Below are 23,765 nucleotides of genomic sequence, written 5' to 3'. Positions count from 1 at the left end.
GTGATTACAAAAAATGATACTATCATGATTGGCACAGGTGTGGAGAAATGGCTACTCACATGTTGCTAGTAAGAATACAAAACGATATAAACATTATGGAGGATACTGGTAATGAGGACAATTAAAAAAAAATCTTGATTAAGAAAATTCCTCATACTGCATTTTTACAGTATGTATTTTTGACATAAAATAGAAAAAACATAAGATGGATCTGTTAAACAATTATGGTGTAATCATATAGTGAAATACTACCTAGTCTTTAGGGATGATGGTATCTATATGAAGATAAATATAGATATTTATTATCATATCTATATTCATCATCTATATTTATCATCATATATATATTTAAATATGATATTTATCATCTATTTAGCATAGATTAAATATCTAAATATATTTATCATATATATTTAATAATATATATTGATCACCATCCCTAAAGGCTAAATTCATACACACACACACACACACACACACACACACACATACACATATACATATGCATAATAAGAAAAGCATAAGGGGCCTTATAAGGCATTTAAGAAAATACATGATATCGTCAAATGGAAAATTCTACAAAGGAGAATATAGTAGTTCCTCACTTATCAGTGGTTTTACTTTCTGTCGTTTCAGTTTCCATTTGTCCAACTGTAGTCCAGAACACAGGATTCTCTTCTAAAGCACTGTCAGGTCGGGAGTAACTTAACAACACACCATGGTGCTTACATTATTCACCTCACTTCATTTCATCATGTAAGCATTTTACGGTTTCATATCAATTCACGAGAGTACAGTACAGTAAGATATTTTGAGAGACAGCCCATATTCACATAGCTTTTATTTTAATTATCCATTTTATTATTATTGTTAATCTCTTACTGCACCTAATTTATGAATGAAACTTTATTATAGGTATGTATGTATAGGAAAAAACAGACTATATACAGGGTTTGGTACTCTCTGTGGTTTCAGGCATCCACTCGGGATCTTAGAACATATCTCCTGCAGATAAAGGAGGGACTACTGTAATAGTGAATCCATTTTTATTTAAAAAGTTCGTATACAAATTTACATGTATGTCTATCACAAAGGCCATTACAATATGTATGTATGTGCACATATATCCCTATGCCCACATACTACAACATATGTAGAAAAAGTCTGAGAGGTTACACAGTAAATTTTGTAGGAGAGCCATTAATAGTAGTGAGAATATGGGTAATTTTTAAATATTTGTTTTAATTCATTTTGTTCTTTATATATCCTAATTTTTAAACTATGATTACAAATTAAAGAAATACAAATTTTACTTTATTTTTTAAAAATGTTTATTTATTTTGAGAGAGTGCATGCGTGCATGAGAGGGGGAGGGGCAGAAAGCAAGGGAGAGGATCCTAGGCAGGCTCTGTGCTAGTGCAGAGCCTGACACGGGGGCCCGAATTCCTGAACCATGAGATCACGACCTGAGTGGAAATCAAGAGTCAGATGCTTAGCCGACTGAGCCTCTCTGATGCCCCAAGAAACAAGAATTGTAAAAAGGAGAAGACATTCTTCTATAGTATGCATTTCAGAAAAATTTTCTGATACAGATATATCACATGCCAACTGTCCAAGAGAAATGAAAGTTAACTGCTTTTAGATATCGCTGTTGGTTTTTAACAGAAAAACAAAACTACAAAAGAAGAACAAAAGCATTTAGGAGTTTCTTAACCTAGAATCTCAAATAAACATTTTTACGTTCCTTAAAATATAACTTTATATATTAAATTAGTAGGAAAGCACACTAGCAGAGGGCTAGGCAGAATACATTTTCCTTACTTGAATATGTTCACTTTTAAGTAGAGTTTTTAGTTTCTTCAACTCAGGATCGTTTGAATTTTCATGTTTTCCAAAATTAAAAAATAAGAGCCACCGATGATGAGCCAATCGATCCTTAGAAGTGATAAAAAGGGAGGAAAAAGTGAAAAATAATGTCAGGGTCAAGAAATTCCAAGGGTTCTAATCTTTATTTCTTTGACCTAAATTTTAGCCACCTACCCATTACTTCAAAATACTGTCTAAAATTCAGACCCATTTATGCTTATTGTGTATTTCTTTGCAATAATGCAATGTAAATCAATCCTCTATTAAAGAAGATAAAAATCACTAAGTTATAAAATCTTAAAGCAGACAATTGTACCAAAAAATGTATCTAATTTTAATGATATATAGCTAAAAATTTGGGGGTAGGGAAGTAAACTGTTTTTAGGCTTAGCAGTTTGGTAGGGATATGACTTGGAAGGCTCTGGGATCAAGAAGTAGAAAAAAAAAAGTTGATTCTACTGCAAACTGAGTATTGCTAAAGCTGCTTAACTCTCAGTGAACAATATAAATAGTTCTATAAGCAAGAACATAAAATTCCAAAACAGATCCACAGTTGCTTTGTGATAAAAAATCTTGACTTTTCGGACACTCCTGCTGAAAGACGTCATTCAGGACTGGTTAAGTTTTCCTGAACTCTACACCCACCATGAAGTTGCAACTCCAGCAATTAGAGTTTAATATAGAATAACTGATATGTATATGAAATCCTTTGAAACTGCTACTTTCTGTCTAGTGATGAATGAGACAAATGCTGATTTTAAAATGTTAACATGTGAAATGCTACCAACATTTACTACCATTTATCATTAATGGAAATATTACCTCTAGTGTATTTGCCGAAAGTAGTTCAAAATCTGGAAGATTATGCATTATTTCCAAATATATTTCTTTAGCATCCAGTGAATGAAGGAACTAAAATAAAAGAATTATACTGTAATCTTTTTAATCAACACCCATTTATTTTAGTGTCCTTTTTTACAGAGAACTCTTTTAAAAAAAATCACAAAAGTTAAAAAGTTTTTAAGCTATTTATTCTAAATGTTGTATTTTTAAAAAAGTGTACCATAGTTTGCCAATCATTAAAAAGCTGTGTAACTGGGCTGTTTCTTAAAAACACTGATGTAAAATTACATTATATGGAATTTTCTGTTAATTGTGGTGCGCATTCTATAATAATCTTCATGATAACGTGGAGTAACCTCTGAATTACTGGGGAAAAACTGTATCATGTTCAGATTAATTTTAACGCTCATCATGTCTTGTGGAAGGCCAATGCTTTATAAACTTTACAACTCAAGTACTACTTGAAAGATCTGAAACTCCAGTACAAACTTGTTGGAACTACCATGGTGTTCAGGGCTTAACTGTGCTCAACATGGGAGTACCATTTGGATAGAAATGACGAGTATAACATAATAGAAAATGGTTTTTTCTAAGTTTCTTTCCTTAAAGCTTGTTTTTCTTTTCTTAGATTTTTAGCATATTGTTAAAGATCTATATGAAATATTTTCTGTTACCAAAGGGCTTACAAGGCCCAAACAAAACTTTCATGCCATGGTACTACAGTTCACTGACATCAGTCACATTTATTAGGAAGGTTTTACTAAAAATACTCCTATAGCAGCTTATATAAATATGTAAGTGACTAATCCACTAGAATCTCGTTATAAACCTGTTTGTTGTAGAGTAAAACGTGGTACTTACATTTATAAAGGATATTGTCTAACCTCTGAATTTCTTCCTTCCTCCCTCCCCTCCCTCTTAAAAAAGTTCTTTATTCATTATACACAGAACATGTCTCCTATAAAATATACACATAAATCACTTTTAAAAAGTGTCATTTGGTGACCATTTTCTCAATTACAGAACACACTAAATCAGTTGGGACAATAGCTCTGTCTGCCTCAAAATAACCTAATTATAGTACCCAAAGTCCTCTTTATATCTAATGCAAAGTTACAAACTTGTTTTTGGGATTATTTCCCAATATGTGTTTGAGGACACAAAATTAATAATTTAATATAACCTAGTATATTACAGTCACTGCACAATAAATCAGTTTATTACAAACTGAATTTTTTTCATTATTGATGGAATGCAAACAAATACTGGGTACTTTTAAATGGCAGATAGCCACAAAATTACCTTTGATAATGGCATTTTGGGTTTTAGAATTACATTAGGATATGAATGGTGTAAAACATTGTTATAAATAACACATCTTAAAAAAATGGGGGGCCATACTGTAGTGACTCACTATACTGTGTGGACATTTATCAAATTAAGTGAATTTTCTACCCAATTACCCAGTACAATTTTGTTGACAATAAGGACTCAGTAAATAAATGTTTGCTGAGTATACGGGTTAGGAAAGGGGGAAAAGATGGATGTCAAGTACTATAACTGAAATTTACCTGGGAAGGAGAGTGTTTAAAGAAGATATAAACTACATATGTCATACAAGTAAATAAACTCAGAGGCCAACAAAACAAACCAGCAAGCAGAAAACACTGTTGCTAGAATACATAAGGCAAGATTTGCCAATAGTGAAAACGGGACGGTATTTAAGAGATAACCAAGAAGATGTTTATGCTAGACCATATGTTTTCTCATAGACCATATGTTTTGTCAATCAATTCACTTTGAGACAGACCACAAGATATTTTACTTTTTTAAAAACTTGAATGCTTTTAAGAGAGACAAAGACTTTAATTCATCACTCTCTGTTACTACAGTATTACAGTATTTCCAGAATCACTGATGTATGTCTCCTAGGGTTGCATCTGAGCTTGCAGTTTTATATTAAAAAGCAGAAAGATCTCACTAAAACATGAGACTGTGGTACTGAAGGCAAGAGCCTATGTTAAGGGAAGAGGCATGCTCATACACTGTGGCACAGTATAAATAGAAATTTTCTGTAGGGGCAATCTGGCAAAACAAAATTAAAATTGCCATGGCTATTTCATCTAAATAGGTAATTGAAGAAGTGCACAAAGATGAACAAACATTGTTCATTACAACACTGCTTATAATCATGAAACAGTAGGTAACTTAAATATCAAGAGAGCACTGATTAAGTAGGTCACATTTAGTCAATGGATTGCTACTTAGGGATTGTTGATATGTATATATATCTCTAGCACATAGCATATAATATACATAGGCATTATATATATTGTCCACTTACATGCCAGATAATCTTCTAGGGATCTGACATATAACAGTAAAAACATCCAAATTTAAAAATGTATTGTGGGAGAAAAATAAAAATAAAAAGGTAAGATAATAGTGCATATTATAAGGTGATAAATGCTCTAATAGCAGTGGGAGTGGATTTTAGAAAGATTTTAAAGAACCACAGATTCTCCTGACATAGGTTACAGAATATGAGAAAAATAAGAATTGAGAAGGACTCCAAAGTATTTGGCCTGAATGATACTGGATGGGGTTTTTATCACCTGAGATTGGGAAAACTGTGGGTAGAGCAGATTTATGGGAGAATACTAGGAGTATAGTTATAGCCATCTAAGTTTGAGACATCAATTCATATCCCAGGGGAGATGTGGAATAATTCAGGCAGTAGGATATATATATATATCTGGAGTGGAGGCCAGAGGTCTGGGCCACAGATAAAACTGGAGAGTTGTCAGCATAAAGTCATAATTCAGGTATATGTAAGTAGAGATCTGGAAGAGTATTTATCAAGATTTGATGGTGCTTGTCTGTGGGTGATTTGGTTTTAGTGAATTTTCCATCTGTCTTTACACATTTTTTTTTTAAGATATTATTTTTAAGTAATTTCTATATGCAACGTAGGGCTTGAAGTCACAGCCCTGAGATCAAGAGTCACATGCTCCACTGACTGAGCCAGCCAGGTGCCCAGCCTGTATACATTTCTATACCTATTAATGAATTTCAGTAATGAATATGTTATTTTTGTCAACATCAAAAAAGCAGAATTAAAATACAGAGACATAAACTTATGAAAGTTTGTCTTTTATTATTTTCTTTTGAGGTTCTTTAGGGATCTATCCAATATCCCATTATTTATCTCAGCTTCTTGATAACTTGCTTGAACCTTGGTCTCCTCATTCATAAAATTAGGGAGGTGAACCATACTGGTGATCTCCATACTAAGTGTATACCAGAAAATCTAACAGGGTGCTTTAAAAAGAACAGATACTGACTCAGAGCCAAACCTACAAATGATCTATATTTTAACATTAGAAAATACACACTTAAATGAAAACCAATGAAAATTCATACAACCTAAGAATGTTTTCCACACTTTTGGGCTGTAAATTTTAATGGTTGATACCATTGTAAAAAATAATCCTTATAAGTAGGCTTTACCATTAAACAGAATCCCAAAAGTTAAATATTTGTTCTAAATAATTAAACATTATAAATGGACTCGTTTCCTTGTTTACAAAATGGTGTATTATGTTTGAATGTGTGTGCTCACCTATATGTAAAGAAATTAAAGTAATTCATACCAAAACACTGCTTTTCTCTTTGTTATTTAATGTGGCGCCAGGAGGAAAATAGGCAGTAGTACTTGTCGTAATATCCAAACTTTTACAAAGGTTGTCCTGGGTGGCACAGTCCATCCATCCTATGTTAACAAGACCATCCTACAATGGAAAGCAACAAAAAATAGGTCGCGTGTAAGTAAAAGAGAAAGTTCGAGGGATTTAGCTTTATTCGGAAAGCCCCAACTTTTGTACTTTAAATTTAAAACTTTCAAAAAAGTTTACTTGGAATATAAATGATGCAGATTGGAGTAACATGATTAATAAAGTTGGTCTAATAGATAAAAAAAATTATACCTAATATACACAGAAAACATATTGAGCACACACAGATCTTTCACAAATTTCCTAACTGACAAACTCCCAGGCAGCAAAGGGAACTTCAGTAGTGTTACAGTATCAACAACACACATATTATGTCCTCAACCATAGCATGATGAGAGCTAAATATGCAACAAAATAACAAAACATAACAGTACAAAATACAATTTGGAGATGATACGAACAATAAATATAAACTCCTTTGTTTAAAGAAGAATTCATAACTAAATTACAGAATATTCGAAGTGAATAAAAGCACCAAAATTCTAGTTAGGAAGAGAAGTTTTATAGCTATGAATACACTTATCAAAAAACAAAATTTATAAATAAGTGAGTTAAATGTTCAAGAAACTACAAAGAAATATGTGGAATCAATTTTTAAATGTCTTTCTTAACATGGCCATATAGTTTTGCAAAATAGCTGATGCTTACCAACATGCCACTGAGCCTGAGTCGTGTCTGTGAAGTTAAACAATCTAGGGAGGAAAAAAAAATTATGACATAATTTTAGCTTTATTAAGTCTATACTTCCTTTTGACTTTCCTTCCACAAACTACCATGTTGATTCTAAGGCAACTGACTGGACTCCAATGGCAAGAATGACACATTTACTAAGTTTCATACTACACATGTGCATATCACACACACAAGCACACACGTGCATACGCACTCTCACACATTTTTCCATTCTCTCCTGTTAATTTCCCAAGGTTTCTAGTTAAAGAGAATCGCTTTTGGATCTTACTCTCAAATCTGCTCCTATCAACAATCCCCTTTATCAAAGAGATCTCATGATTTGGGGGAACTAAAATGTCACAAATCTATATAATAAAAACATATAAAGAACCTTTAAAATATAACAGTCTTTTATTTATTTAATTTTAATTACAGTAGTTAACACACAGGGTTAATTTCAGGTGTACAATATAGGGATTAAACAATTAGTGTTTATCATGGTGTACTAAAGTGGTTTTCTCAACACTATTTGTTGAAGGGACTGTCTTTTTCCCATGTATATTCTTGCCTCCTTTGTCACACACTGAGCATATAAGCATGGGTTTATTTCTGGGTTCTCTATTCTGTTCCATTGACCTATGTGTCTTTTTTGGTGCCAACACTACATTGTTCTGATTATTACAGCTTTGCAGTATAGCCTGAAATCTGGGATTGTGATACCTCCAGTTTTGTTCTTTTTCAATATTGCTTTGGCTATTTGGGGGTCTTTTGTGGTTCCATACAAACTTTAGGATTATGTGTTCTACATCTGTGAAAAATGCTGTTGGTATTTTGAGAGGGACTGCATTAAATTTGCAGATTGATTTGGATAGCATAGGAGATTTTAACAACATTTGTTCTTATAATCCATGTGCATGGAATACCTTTCCATTTGCTTGTATCATCTTCAGTTTCTTTCATCAGTGTTTTATAGTTTTCAGAGTACAGGTCTTCCCTTAGTTGAGGGAACTAAACTTAGTTCCCTCCTCCTTAGTTGAGATTATTCTTAGGTATTTTTTTTTTTTTTTTGGTGCAATTCTAAATTCTTAATTTCTCTTTCTGTGGCTTCATTATTAGTGTATAAAAATGCAACAGATTTCTGTATACTAATTTTGTATCCTGTGACTTACTGAATTTATTGATCAGTTCTAATAGGTTTTTGGTGGAGTCTTTAGGGTTTTCTATATATAGTATCATATCATCTGCAAACAGTGAAAGTTTTACTTCTTTCTTACCGATGTGGATGCCTTTCATCTCTTTTTCTTGTCTGACTGCTGTGGCTATGACTTCTACTGGTATGTTGAATAAAAGTGGTGAGGGGACATCCTTGTCTTGTCCCTGATCTTAGAGGAAAAGCTCTCAGTTTGTCATCATTGAGTGTAATGTTAGCTGTAGGTTTTTTGTATATGACCTTTATTATGTTAAGGTATGTTCCTTCTAAACCTACTTTGTTGAGAGTTTTTATCATGAATGGATGTTGTACTTTGTGAAATGCTTTTTATGTACCTACTGAAATGATCATATCTTTATCTTTTCTCTTGCTGATGTAATGTATCACACTGATTGATTTGCTAATGTTGAACCACTCTTGCATCCCAGGAATAAATCCCACTTGATCATGGTGAATGTTTTTTTTTTAGTGTACTGTTGGACTCGATTTGCTAATATTTTGTTGAAGATTTTTGCATCTATGTTTATCAGAGAGATTGGCCTGTAGTTCTCTTCTTCTGTAGGGTCTTTTGGTTTTGGTATCAGGATAATGCTAATCTCACAGAACGAATATAGAAGCTTTCCTTCCTAAAATATTATACAATCTTAAAATAACTTTGTCTTCATTTTCACGGAAGCTCTTAAAATATGAATATTGGGATACAATGAGACAGATTTAGAAGGAAACTGTAGCACCACAGAGCCTATAAAGACACGTAAAATCAATTTACCTGGGATGAAAAGTAAAAGAATATCAGAAAGTTTAAGTTTTCTTAATATGTGGAATGAACAGAAATTTGTGCATTAGGCCAAAATGGAACAAAATCCCTCACTGTTAGACTAAGGGTTATTTTTGCTTGAAGGCAATACCTTCCTAACATGGGTCTTACAGGATAGGGTGAGTGATTCATTTTAGCTGCAAGGCAATTCATTTGCAACAGAACAGTATAAAGCTGATAGGTAAAGTTTGGGTTAAAGACCCATGTTAGGATTAAACGTATAAAAACATGTTAATGAATTTTGTAACACTGGGCCAATCTCATTGTTTGAATGGAGTTTGTGGTTTGGTACATGGGGTACTGAATTTTCAAGTTAATTTACTGGTGGAAAGGTTCCTAGAAATGGAAAGTTATCATCTTCAAATATATAATTTTATAAGGCAAACATACATACATTTTTTATATGTTAAGTATGAACATAATACCAAAAAATTATTATTTGGGGAGGGTTACATCTGTCAACAACTACAAGTGGGAGAGGGGCAGACAGAAAGGGAGACAGAGGACCCAAAGCAGGCTCCACACTGTCAGAACAGGGCCCCGATGCGGGGCTTGAATTCACGAACTACAAGACCATGAGCTGAGCCGAAGATGGAAGGTTAATCAACTGAGCCACCCAGGCGTCCCAACGACTAATCATTTTTGCAAACTGCCAAACACATCTGTGGCTATCTGAAGGTATAATTATAATGAGTGTAATTAAGCTGGAAAACTTGTCCACCAAACAAAGTTATAAATGAAACTTTAACAAATTAATAATTTTATAACAAGTGTAAAATAACAAAAAAAGGTAGATATTCATTAAATAAAAAATTATGCTCAGATATATATTATAGTTTGAAGTACTGAATAATCAATTATGGTAGCATACTTAAGACTGACACCTAGTCAAAGGGTACAAACTTCCTGTTATAAGATTAACAAGTTCTGGGAACGTGATGTAGAGCATCGTGATTATAACTAATACTACTATATTATACACTCAAAAATTGCTAAGAAAGTAGATTTTAAATGTTCTTATCATGAAACAGAAACTGTCCTTATGTGACAGGTTGGAGATGTTAGCTAATGCTATGGTGGTAATCATTTTGCAATATATCAATTTGTAGTATATCAATAGGTTGTATACCCGTAAGTTACACAATGTTATAAGGCAATTATATCTCAATAAAACTGAAGAAAAAAATATTGCCACCTAAAAATTAAGTGTTATGATTTCTTCAACATAACAAAGTAACAAATAAAATTACCTCCTCCTTTGGAACAAAAAGTGATCAGCCAGCCAACACCAGCAGCAAAAGCAGTTTCTATGGAGTTAACAAAATTTCCTTAAAAGAAAATAAAGCAAATTACCTATTTTTTGAATTCCGGAATTCATAAAAATCCTCTTGAAGCATGTCAAATTCCTACACTAACTCTCCATTGTTTTCATCACATAAAATCTAAATTCATCATTAAGATGATTCATCATTAATAATAATTCATCATTAAGAAAGAAACTAAAACTGGCAACCAAGGCCCCTGTGGTCTGAGCTTTGTCTGCCCATTCAGCTAGCCATGTCTCCCCCCAGGCCACTCCACTCACTGCCCATCTTTTTGTCAGATTCATGATGAAGCACTGCCAGTTTACCAAGTTCACAGTGATCTTTACAGGCTTCATTTTCATGACAGGTTGGGTCTGACTTCATTCAAGAAGTCTTTTCTAACCCTTCCTCTCTTCCACATCTGAGTTCTTTTATGTTCTTCATGTTTCTCTAAGATTGCCTCTATCATAGTAGTTACTACATTGCATTTTAATGGTTTTACTCACGCCTTACTTGCTAAAATAATGAGGCCCTTGAAGCAGGGATTATATATTTTATTACTGCAGCTCTAACATTTAACACAGTTTCCAAGACGTAACTTGTATTTAATGAATGACATAAACACCTTACTAGATGTGAATACTACCATTTCATGGGTAGCACAGAGTAGTTAAATAATCCACCTAAAGTCACTTGATAAGTCAGAAGTCTAAGATTAGAAGTAAGAGTTTTTAAACTTTAAAATTACACTGGATGGGCAGGAAGTGATGGCCTGATGCAGTACACTTATGAGAACAATAAAACACTTCGTTAACCAGACATTCAGTTCTACTTTGAAAGTTGTTTCACCTCACATCATATTCATTTCCCACATCTTAACTGTTTGTTCTATACAAATAAGATTCATTTGTTAAATGCCAATTATTTAGCAGAGGTCAGAATAACAAAATTCCCTTCTAAAAAACATGGAAAAGATACGTTAAAATTGCAATATGACCAAAATGTTAACCCTGTTACTGGAGAAAACTTAAAATACCATTTTCAAAGTATCCTTGAAAATAAAACAAATGAAGAAAATAAAATTACCTGTCCATAATTCTGTCACTGTGCTTCTAACATGCTGCATGGCAAAATTCACCAAACTTTCCTTTGATCTGTCACCATGATATTTCACTGCGGCCTATTATTTTTTTTTTTTTGTAAAAAGAGAAGCATCTTTTACTATTTCTTTTAAAAATTCCCTGAAAGTATTACTGAATACTTTTAATTGTACATTATTTTATATACAATAAGCACTCTCTCTCAAAAGTACAACATTTATAATGGTTAAATTGTGTTAAGACAGAAACTGATGGCAAACATTTAATTTTGAAGTAAAAAAGGTCAAAGTAATGGCATTGAATGTATTCATAACATAATCCAAAATGTTTACTATGACTAGAGCCTAGGTAGATGGCACCTAAAATAGGATTTAAAAACCAAAACATTCTACAAAACGACATATTGGTTTTTCACTAGTATTTTTATCATTAAGGTTCCAAATGAAAAAAATGCCAACTTTACCCCTTACCATTCCAGACCTAAAAATGAAGAGGCTGGGATAACTGTTGACTCCTTTCATTCGGCAAAGCATTCTATCATCGCCACAGTTAACAGCACCGATTCGAAGTAATCCATCTACTTCTTTAGCAAAGTCTCTCCACTATAAGAAAAAATGAACAAGTATTTCTCTGATAAGATAATCTGTCTTTGCTTGAACACTCTCCAAGCTATACATTTTTAAAGGAGAGTATTTTATTTATTTATTTATTTATTTATTTATTTATTTATTTATTATGTATTATTAGTATTTTAAAATCATACAAGTATGCAGTATTTGATAATTGATAGTTATCATTACTATTAATAGAAAAAATCCTCATACATTAAAAAAGCACTCAACAGATTAGAAGTAATAAAACTTTAATAATCAGGATGTAAAAAATACATACTGTGGGAGCTAAATCATGGCAGTGTGAACATCCTGGGGAGTAAAAGTTCACAAACCACAGTTCTCCAGAATTAACAGCAGCATCTAAAGTATATAAAACCAAAACAACTTAGAATTATTTATTAAAGGTTTATACATACTTTAAAGTTTTGTTAAGATCAGAATGAAAAAGGCAGGCCTATATCTTTCATACTGCCTTTGTCATTTTCTATACAAGTTTTTCTATAAAAAGAGAACAGACTACAGTTGACCCCTGACCAACATGGATCTGAACTGTGTAGTCCACTTATATGTGTATTTTTCTGATACAGTATAGTACTATAAATGTATTTGCTCTTATGATTTTAATAATTTATTCTCATTTACTATAAATATATAGTACATAACATATATGAAAAATATATGTTAACTGTTATGTTATTGGTAAGGTTTCTATCAACAGAAATCTATTAATAAGTTTTGGGAGAGTCAAAAGTTTTATTTGGATTTTCAACTGCAGAGGCAGGGGGCTCAGTTCCCCCAACCTCCTCATTATTCAAGGGTCAGCTGTATATCAGCTATCAAACTGACAATACCTTAAAAAAAAAAAACTTTTAAGCACATACTTGAATAAAGAGCGACCCTGAGCTTCAGGACACTTGTCACCGTGAAACTGTGAAAAGAGGTGGCACAAGGCATCAGCAGCCAAACCTCATCCAGGAGTTTGTGTGGATGAGAGAGATGAAGAAGAGAAACAGTGAGAGATGGGGACTGAAGTTCATTTACTATCTGCAGCACAGCTTAAATACCTGTGTCAGTCAATTCCAACAGCTACTTCAAATTCTGAGGGGATGAAAGACGAGAACTACACAATATAGTAGGACTGTGGGGATTAAATTTAAACTTTGCCCTTAAGTCATTTACCTTGGAAAACTGTATTATTAAAAAGTATTAGATCAAGGTTTTTAACAATTTAAAACAAATATGTATTTGTTAAGCTAATGGATCTGAATACCACATGATATCCAGCCAACAACACGTTATGCATTATAATCTATAAAATGACCGATGCAAACTCTTAGAGAACACAGGCAGTAATTTCTTTGGACACTGGCTGTAGCAACACTGTTCTACACATGTCTCCTAAAGCCAAGGAAACAAAAGCAAAAATAAACTACTGGGATTACATCCGAATAAAAAGCTTTTGCATAGCAAAGAAACCATCAACAAAAGAAGCAACCTCCTGAATGGGAGGAGATATTCACAAATGATATATCTGATAAGGGATTAATATCTACAATATATAAAAAGCTTATCCAACTCAACACCAAAAAAGCACACAATCTGATTAAAAATGTGCAGAGAATCTGAACAGATGTTTTTCCAAAGAAGACAGACAGATGGCCATTAGCCATATGAAAATCACTAATCATCAGAGAAAAGCAAATCAAAACCATTATAAGATATCACTTTACACCTGTCAGAACAGCTAGAATCAAGAAGACAAAAAATAACAAATGTTGGTAAGGACATGGGGAAAAGGAACACTGGTGGACTGTTGATGAGAATGTAAATTGGTGCAGAGGGGATCCTCAAAAAATTAAAAACAGAAGTACCATATGATCTGATAATTTCACTACTGGGTATTTACCTAAAGAAAACAAACACACTTATTTGAAAGATAACATGCATCTTTTTGGTTATTGCAGCATTATTTGTAACAGCCAAGATGTGGAAGCAGCCCAAGTATCCATTGACAGATTAATGGATTTAAAAATGTGGTGTACATGGGGGCGCCTGAGTGGCTCAGTCAAGCATCCTACTTCGGCTCAGGTCGTGATCTTGCAGTCCGTGAGTTCAAGACCCACATTGGGCTCTGTGCTGATGGCTTAGAGCCTGGAGCCTGCTTTGGATTCTGTGTCTCCCTCTCTCTCCGCCCCTCCCCTGCTTACTTTGTCTCTCTCTCAAAAATAAACATTAAAAAGGAGATCCTGCCATTTATGACAATATGGATGAACCTAGAGGGTATTACGCTAACTGTAATAAATCAGAAAAACAAACACCATAGGATTTCACTTTTATGTGAAATCTAAAAAACAAAACAAATGAATAAACAAACAGCAGAATCAGACATATAAGTACAAACAGACGGTTTCCAGTGGGAAGGAAGGTGTGAGCAAAGGGTAAAATGGGTGAAGGGAAGTGGGAGATACAGGCTCCCAGTTATGGAATAAGTCACAGGAATAAAAGATAGTTGTAGAGAATATAGTCAACAGTGTTGTAATAGAGTTACACAGTGACAGATGGTAGCTACACTTGTGGTGAGCGCAGCATCATACAGAGTTGTTGAATCACTTTGTTGTATACCTGAAACTAATATAACACTCTGTGTCAACTATACTCTAAAAATAAACAAAAACTTTTTTAACCCTGTAAGGATGCACTCTAACATTCAAGGTAAAAAGGCAAAGACAATTTGCTTTTGGTATAAGTGTTTCTGTATAATTCCATTATCAAAATCAGTTATTAGTAATTTTAAGTAAATTTCATAAATTATGTAATTATAGTAAGATACCAAAATAAACATACCATTTTATTATTATTTTACTATTTATTTTTGAGAGACACACAGAATGTGAGTGCAGGAGCGGCAGAGAGAGAGGGAGACACAGAATCCAAAGCAGGCTCCAGGCTCTGAGTTGTCAGCAGAGCCCCATGCAGGGCTTGAACTCAGAGACCGCAAGATTATGACCTGAGCCAAAGTCAGATGCCTAAGTGACTGAGCCACCCAGGCGCCCCTCAAACATACTATTTTAAATATGCATAACTAATTTAGGTTAGATAGAAACGCACAAGATTCAATGTTTACCTTCAATTTTAAGACACATGGATCTATGGAAAAAAAAGTTAATCTGTATATTACAGGTAAAGTGTGTAATTTAGGATAAGTTGTTCCATGGCAATGTTTAGAAAGTATGACCAACAGACCACTCTAAGTGGTTGAAATAATTGCCACCCTGACTTAGGCCCCCAACTGGTAATAATTTAGGTGAAATTTAAATAAACTTAGTGCAAACTTTAACAGAAATGGGATTATTTCATTAGCTATAAATAACTAATGAGGTGGGTATTTATATATGAAAAGATAACGTAATGATTAGACAAAATAGGACTGTTATAAGTCTTCAATAAAAATATGACATATAACAAATCTGAATGGCATTTGACACAAAACCTTGTTCAGAGGGAAAAAATGTCTATTTGGTACTTCGTTTTCATAGAGCACTTCTATCACGTTTGCTCGGTTCCCACTCTTGTTGACTAAGATTAAAAATATTCTTAATGCCATGTTATTAAAGCTCAATGGGATGTTTTTCCAAAAACCCAGCAACATAGAATAAAACAAGTATATTTTAAAACGTGACACAGCTAATAACTTTGTGGCCCAGAAAAATGTCAAAATAGGATGAGGTCACAAAGAGAAGAGATAACAGAGATAGACCTAAGAGTGAAAAGCATAAATTACAAAGAGAAAACTAAAGTATAGGGTATAGGTCAATAAGAAAACATTGATGAATAACTCTTAGGCTAATAGGTTTATTTCCCTTAAAAAAAAAAAAAAAAAAAGAGTAGCACAAGCATGGGCTTTGACATGAATTTGAGCGCATGTCCTGTCTTGTACTGTGTCAGTCAGGAAAGGTTAAGCTACAGAAAACAGATGATTCCAATTATGTCATGGGCTGACAATAAAGGTTTATTCTACCATCTATCACAATCTTATACTAAGTTGGCTGCAATGCTCTTCCAAATCATTTCACCGCTGACCCCTGGCAGGGAGAAGGCTCTATTTTGAACATTCTTATTTCTCACGACAGACAAAATGGTGAACACATGCTAGCTTTTAAAGCTTCTGCCCAGGGGGCACCTGGGTGGCTCAGTCGGTTAAGCGGCTGACTTCGGCTCGGGTCATGATCTCAAGGTCTGTGAGTTCGAGCCCCGCGTCGAGCCCTGTGCTGACAGCTCAGAGCCTGGAGCCTGTTTCAGATTCTGTGTCTCCCTCTCTGACCCTCCCCCATTCATGCTCTGTCTCTCTCTGTCTCAAAAATAAATGTTAAAAAAAATTAAAACAAACAAACAAACAAAAAAAAAACTTCTGGCCAGAAGTGACATCCATCACGTCTGTTCACATTTCATCAGCTAAAGCAAGTCATATAGTCACGCCTGAGTTCTACAGAGTGGGATGTATAATTCTCCATCACAAAGGAGCACCTCAAGGATAAACAATCAACATAGATAATTAAAATAAAATATACCACAAATACCTATTAGCTGAACTTAAGCATAGGTTTTCTTCCTGAAATGCAGTTTGTAATTTCTGAAAATAAAACTAGTAATATCGAGGACTGTTGTGAGGATTAAATATGATAAATATTAATTGCCTGGAATAGGAACTTTTGCTCACTAATTATAGCAGTATTTTAATATCATTCTCTTCTACTTACCTACAAAACATTCTAATATGACCACATATTAGTTGACAGGACTTTGTTGTAACAACTCAGAAAGAGGCAGCACAGGGCCTGCTGGCAGACAGCACTCTTTTGAAACAACAACAGCTCTATGACACTATACTTTAAAAAAAAACTTTGCCACAATTTTTGTCCCTCAGAATGAAGCCTTTTAGAGGATATTTAATTTTTCATTGATTCATTTTATTGACTGAGGAATAATTCACTCCCTGATATATTATGGAAAAAAGGTAGAAAATGTAGTATATTAGTTAAAGGAAGTTTGTGTAATTGTTTCCAATGCTAGAATTTCATCATTCTTGGTCCAAGGAAAAGGGTTCCAAAAAAAAAAAAAAAAGCCTACATCGATGAGAAGCAATCCAGTATAGCCCACATTCCTGAGATTCTTCAAAACCTAACTAAGGATCCAGTTATTGCACCTACTCTAGCAAACAAGGCCCAGAATATTCAGAAATTCACCCTTTATGGGCTGTGCTTTGCATCATTTCCAACACACTGAATGGAAAGTTTTGCTGGATGCCCTTATACCTTGTGTTAACTAGCGTAAGTATGTCTGGTTCATGATAAGAAGACCCTGAAAATAACACTAACTACTCTCCAAAGAAAAGTTTTCTGACAAACTCTAATTGAACAAAATCCTAGATTTCTCTTTATTAGGAAATGATGGGGATGTAAAAAAAGAAGAAAAAGGAAAAAAGAGGCAGAGGCGCCGTGAGCTCCTCTGTCATTTCTTGAAGCATTTCTTCCAAAGGATGCCTATACTGTGTAGGCACTACTCAGAGTGACTAGTATAAGTGCAAGATGTCCTCTGCTCCTGCAGATACTGTCTAGAACCTGCTTATCATGACAGATATCATATTCTTCTGTGACATATAAAAAGATAATATGCACCATGTTCAAGGGGAAGAAGAACATTTTTAAAGCTTTCAAAGTAAGTTTATTAAACACATTGTCTCTTCTGTACTATAGTTAAGCATTCTGGAGTTCACTCTTGATAAAAGTGAACTATGTAATTTGGACTGACTCCCAATACAACTGCAAAACTGGACAAAATATAAAAGATTTCTGTTGAAAGCATCAGAGAATTACCAATGTAGTAAAGAATTAGGGGGCCAAAGTATGGGAGGAGGTGGAAATCACAGAGCCAGTGTTAGAAAAGGTAGTTGATAGGCAAGATACTGAGCAGAGTTTTCAATACATTCAGGAGGCTAGAGGGACAAAAATGGGAGTGGACACATAGAAGAAAGGGTCCTGTGAATAAAGATGAACTGGAAAGTGACCAGTCCTCTCAAAGTCCAAAAAGCTCAGCTTTTCAATCGCAGTCCCTGCTTGGATAAAGCTGATCTGAGATTGTTAGTGACCTCACCCTAGAAGATAGCGTAACTCCTCTCAAGAGACAGAACATACATAACTTTAAAATATCTTTGTAATTATACGTGTGATTAGTTATACAAAAGACAAGCCTGAGTAACCCAAACGAATAGAAATAACTGGTAATAGAAAGAGACCCGCAACCAAGAAGGCTAATGTGGTATTTATACAAGTACAAATTGATACTACTCTCTTGCCACCTCACCTCAGCTTCTTCAACTAAAACTTCACTCAGGACCAGCTAGTCTCACCCCAGTAACACACAAAGTAGTATCAGACATGAGATGCAATGGCAACAACTACACACTGAACCTATCAGTATTATTTATTGCTTTTGAAAACTTACCTCTAAGGTTTTGTGGCTGTATTTTTAACTACTCCTTGGGGTTCTATATGAAATATTAGCAGTTCTTAACTGTTCCATAGTGACACACTGAAAAAAGTTTGAACCCATATACAGTGTACATCAGGGAAGTCTCCCCTTCCTGGGTGGGCTCGTTAGCTTGCAAGTTCTGTTCAGTGCCTCCAACTATATCTCCAAATCCAGTTTTCTGCCCCATTGGTCCACAAAACACTCACTGGCAGACTAACAGACGAGTGATAATAATAACCATACAGGAAGGCTATAGGTTCCTACAACTACATGCAGCTCATACTATCAGTTCTGTCTACCAACAATCTAAAATAATCAAAGTTTCTTCAATCTCCTTTGGATGGAAGGTACGTTTTCTAGTCATTCCACTCAGAACTTGTTCAAGCGTTCATGTGTTGAGTCTATGGACAAAGTGATGTACTAGATAGCTCTGTGTAGGCTGGAGCTTACCGACAGGATGTAAAAAATAAGAATAAAATTCTTGGTCAGAAGAAACTGTTCAAAATCAAGTAACTATAATATATATTTTTATAATGATGTATGTGAGAAACATACACATACATTTATTGCAGCTAGGTGCTATTTTTCATTTCTAAATTAGAGATTATAAAACAAAACAATTAAAATTTGAAATAAAATATACTGATCAAAATAGAAAAGAGTAAACCTATTTCATTATACTTGTACAAACTTTGAAAAGTGTAAGACTAATCCAGTATTTAAAATTTTCTAAAATGCAATGGAAAACTGCAATAGAACTGTATTTTTGTATCCATTTTCACATAAATCAAAGTCAAAAGAAATCTGCTTCCAAAATAACCACAAAGTTACCCCTAACTCTGCAATCCAAAAGCTCCCAAACTGGAAGTTTGCAAGTTCGCAGCAAGCTCCCCGGGCTTCCAAACCTGTCCTGACCTGATCTGAGGCTATGTATTACTTTTACTTTTTTTTTTTTTAGTATATATATACTTATGCATTTTTTGGCAGAAATTATAATGTTTTAGGAATGCCTAGGTGGCTGAGTCGGTTTATCTCAGCTCAGGTCATGATCTCACGTTTCTGATATGGAGCCCTGTGTCAGGCTCTGTGCTGACAGCAAGTGGCCTGCTTGAGATTCTCTCTCTCCCTCTCTCTCTCTCTCTCTGCTCCTTCTCTGCATGCGCACGTCCCTCTCTCTCTCTCTCTCTCTCTCAAATAAATTAAAACACTGTCTTAAAAAAGTATACTGCCCCACATTCTGCAGAGAACATTATTTGATACATGGTGTATTCTGTGAAAATTATTATTTAAAAAAATTAAAAATCTGTTTTAACATGTATTCATTTCTGAGAGTGCGAGTAGGGGACAGGCAAAGAGACAGGGAGACACAGGATCTGAGGCAGGCTCAGCTGTCAGCTCAGAATCCACAAACTGCGAGATCATGACCTGAATTGAAGTGGGACGCTTAACTGACTAAGCCACCCAGGTGCCCCTATACTGTGAAAATTATTAAAGGGTAACTTCACTGGAGTCAGAGACTAGAATGAGGAGCCATACCTCTCAGCATCAATTACAGGAAGAATTGTCAATTACAGACCCCAACAGAATCATCATCAACAGAAAAGAATCATCAATTATAGGCCTCAACAAGAAAAGATGTATTTGAATTTCCTATAAGAAATTGACTATTTCTACATATCAGCCCGTGAGAAACTGTCATTACCCTGAACTCTTGCTTTCCTCCAATGGATTTTCATTCAGAACCCCTCCCAACTTCCTCCTTCTCCATAAAATAACGTTCTTCTCCTTTGTTTATTGGACCTTGCCTACAATCTTGCCCTAGCTTGCATATCCCAAAATGCAGTTCTCTGCTATTCCTCAATAAACCCATTCTTTTGCTAGTAAAACAACTATTTTAATGTTACATTAATATTACTTGGTGATCAGCCATGGGATCCAGACAGGACCCCAACAACCAGGAGACTGGTGAGGAAACAAGTGCAGGTATCCACAGAGCCAACTGAGCATACTGCTTCCTTACAAACCTGGAGTTTGAGGTTAACTTTTTTCCTGGATTTCAAGTTCTGTTCTCTGTGTTCTAAGCTCTCCAAGCTTTATTCAGGATTTGTTTCAAGGCTTTGCCCTTAAGAGTACTTGTTTGGCCTTTGGTCCAACTCCTTTTTAGAACCAGACCGCTCCTGTTGGAACTGTGTCGACCTTTGGCTCAACTCCTTTTTGTGACATACCATTTCTATAGAAACTGTTTTTGTTGGGAAAATGCTAGCCTTCGGTCACCTCTTTTCTGGAACTGGACTGTTCTGTTGGAACTGTGCTGGTCTTCAGTCTGATTCCTTATGGAATCAGGCTGTGTCTATTGGAATTTTTCTTTTTGCCTTAGAAAAAAAAACCTCTAAGAAATGGGATCCCAGTCATCAAAATGTTTTTCTAGGGCACCTCCACTTCTAGGACCCCAGCCGGTTTTATGTTTAAAACTACGGTCCTGGGGCGCCTGGGTGGCGCAGTCGGTTAAGCGTCCGACTTCAGCCAGGTCACGATCTCGCGGTCCCGTGGGTTCGAGCCCCGCGTCGGGCTCTGGGCTGATGGCTCAGAGCCTGGAGCCTGTTTCCGATTCTGTGTCTCCCTCTCTCTCTGCCCCTCCCCCGTTCATGCTCTGTCTCTCTCTGTCCCAAAAATAAATAAAAAATGTTGAAAAAAAATTTTTAAAACTACGGTCCTTCCTCATGCCTATTTCTAACTAAATGGACCCACTTAACTAAACATAATTTAGAACTTCAATGGCCATTACAGTGAACTTTTGATTTCCTTAAACCAACTTTTCTCAAAACTAAATTGGATAGACATGGCTCTACAACTGTCAAAACTGAATGAGATGTCTACATGGATTGGCATTTGGAAGCATCCAAACGTTATCAGGAACCTAAAATTGCCTCTATAAAATATAATTTCTACACTAACTGAGGCAAACAACTAAAAAAAGACAAAAGGGTTCCAAGGCCTCCCTTCCCCAACCCATCTGGTCTCAAGACTCCTGGCAGCCCCCCTCCTGCTCAGGCCCAACTCCATTGCCATCATCCTCCCTCATGCCTCACCTCTTCTATACCCTTGGTTTCCTCATTCAAATTCTCTCACTGAACTTCTCTTCCTCAGAATCTCTCCCAGCTCTCTCCTCTCCTAAACCTTTTAAAACCTGCCCCATTAGAGACTTCTGAGGATCCAAATAACCCCCAAATTTCTTCTGTTCCCTGGACTAAGGCTGAATTCACAAGCCATAGTTAAAGAGTTTCCTAAAGTGACTGAGGACCCCCATAGATTTGCTGAAGATTTTAGCAGTTATTCAAACTTACCAACCTGGTTTCTCAGTTATATATCAGTTAGTCTACATGCTTGTAGATGAACTGGGCCAGACCAAGGAGTGGAGAAACTAGCCCAGTGGAAACATCCTGAAAGGGATTCAATCACACAAACAGATCCCTAACTTTTGGCAAGACATTAGAACACTTGGCTGGAAACCTCCACGGAGAAATTACAGTGGCCTTTCCTAGGCCTGTTGATTGGAACTAAATTTAGGCTTGCACAAAAGCCTGATGAATCTATTCATGACTATTACAATCATTCAAACTGTCTTTAAAGAAAATTCTGATCTTGCTGTAGATGTTGAATCCACACAGGTAGCATTTATGTTTATTAGCAGGCTGAACTGGGGTCTTTCTCTTTTAATTAAAAGAACCAAGATGAATGTGAAACTATGTCCACTCTAGATTTAATTTGGCAAACCAGCCTGCTTGCACCCTAGACAAATTACCTGAAAGACCGCTAAAATTATTAATTTTCAACTCCAGCAAATGAAAGCCCCTAAGCAAAACCAAAAATCTCCTACTTTCTATTACTGCAAAGAGCCAGGACATTGGAAAAAAGATTGTTACCCTCTTAAATGCTTCAGACATCTTCAGCCCTCTAGCCAGCCTTTCCAATGTCCTCCTAATTCCCAATGATGGGACTCCAAGGAACTACAAGTGGTCTTCCCAATCTTCCCACTTAATCAGGTTGGGGAAATGACTCTCCAGATTGGGAATGCATTTCTCTCTGCCCTTGACACCAGAGCTACAGTCTGGAAGCTCCATCTCCCTGCTATGAAATAGACCTGCTTCAGCATACTAAAACAGTTCAAACAGTGGGGGTCTTGAATCAACCTCTGCAGGTTCCTATCTATCATCCTATCCCCTTTTGTCTAGGCCCTTTAAGGAGTACACACTTTTTTCTCCTTAGTTCTGCCACCCCATTCAGTTATCAGGCTGAGATTTCTTAGAAAATATTATGCCAGAATTCCTTTCTCCCAAAAGGGGGAAATAATTTTACAATTTGACATAGGTAATTAAAATACCCAACCAGGTAAGTTAAACGACCCTTCAACATCTTTTATTAGATCTGATGGTACCACAGCGGAGCCTGGGGACAATGATCATTTGTTCCTATTGGATCGGCTACCATCCTCTTTATATGCAAGATCTTCCACTGATACTGGCAGAATCTACAGTGCATCTCCCATCAAGATTCAAACAGATCCCTCAACCCCCTCCCCAGAATTAATGAATACCTTAAAGAAGTCCTTCAAGGCATCCAGCCCACACAGAAGATTACAAGGCTCAGGGTCTCATTATTCCCTGCACTAGTGCCCATGACATCCTTATTTTACCTATGAGAAAACTAAATGGCCAAGAAAGGAGGTTTGTTCAGGACCTCCAACCAATAAATAACATTTTTATCACTTGGCACCCTGTTGTTCCTAACCCCCATAGGCTACAGATATCTGTTCCCACACAAGCAAATGTTTCACTACTATCTATATAGTACACTTTTAGTATTCCAGTTGGTAAGGCTAGCCAATTTATTTTGTTTGTATTCTGGAAGAACAGAAATATACCTGAACAATAATGCTCTAAGGTGTCACAGAGAGTCCTTCTCATTTTTTCCAAACCTTAAAAGCTGATTTGGATGACATAGTTTTCTCAGGTTCTAC

At 35.3% G+C, this 23,765-nt stretch overlaps 1 protein-coding gene across 2 annotated transcripts in view; it reads right to left on the bottom strand.

The window, feature by feature from the left end:
* The window catches only part of DNAJC10 (DnaJ heat shock protein family (Hsp40) member C10), a 52,487-nt gene that overhangs the window by 21,246 nt on the left and 7,476 nt on the right, over positions 1–23,765 (bottom strand). For both annotated transcript variants that reach the window (XM_027055234.2, XM_015086910.3), the window contains exons 5-12: positions 12,498–12,580; positions 12,077–12,208; positions 11,593–11,686; positions 10,453–10,530; positions 7,152–7,195; positions 6,363–6,500; positions 2,689–2,778; positions 1,822–1,935 (exon numbers count right to left, since the gene is read on the bottom strand). In XM_027055234.2, the coding sequence (XP_026911035.1) occupies positions 1,822–1,935; positions 2,689–2,778; positions 6,363–6,500; positions 7,152–7,195; positions 10,453–10,530; positions 11,593–11,686; positions 12,077–12,208; positions 12,498–12,580 (773 nt within the window). The remainder of the gene's footprint in view (positions 1–1,821; positions 1,936–2,688; positions 2,779–6,362; positions 6,501–7,151; positions 7,196–10,452; positions 10,531–11,592; positions 11,687–12,076; positions 12,209–12,497; positions 12,581–23,765) is intronic.

This window comes from Acinonyx jubatus, chromosome C1 (assembly GCF_027475565.1).
Source record: "Acinonyx jubatus isolate Ajub_Pintada_27869175 chromosome C1, VMU_Ajub_asm_v1.0, whole genome shotgun sequence".
NCBI lineage: Eukaryota > Metazoa > Chordata > Mammalia > Carnivora > Felidae > Acinonyx > Acinonyx jubatus.
This window is presented reverse-complemented; position numbering and strand designations above follow the sequence as displayed.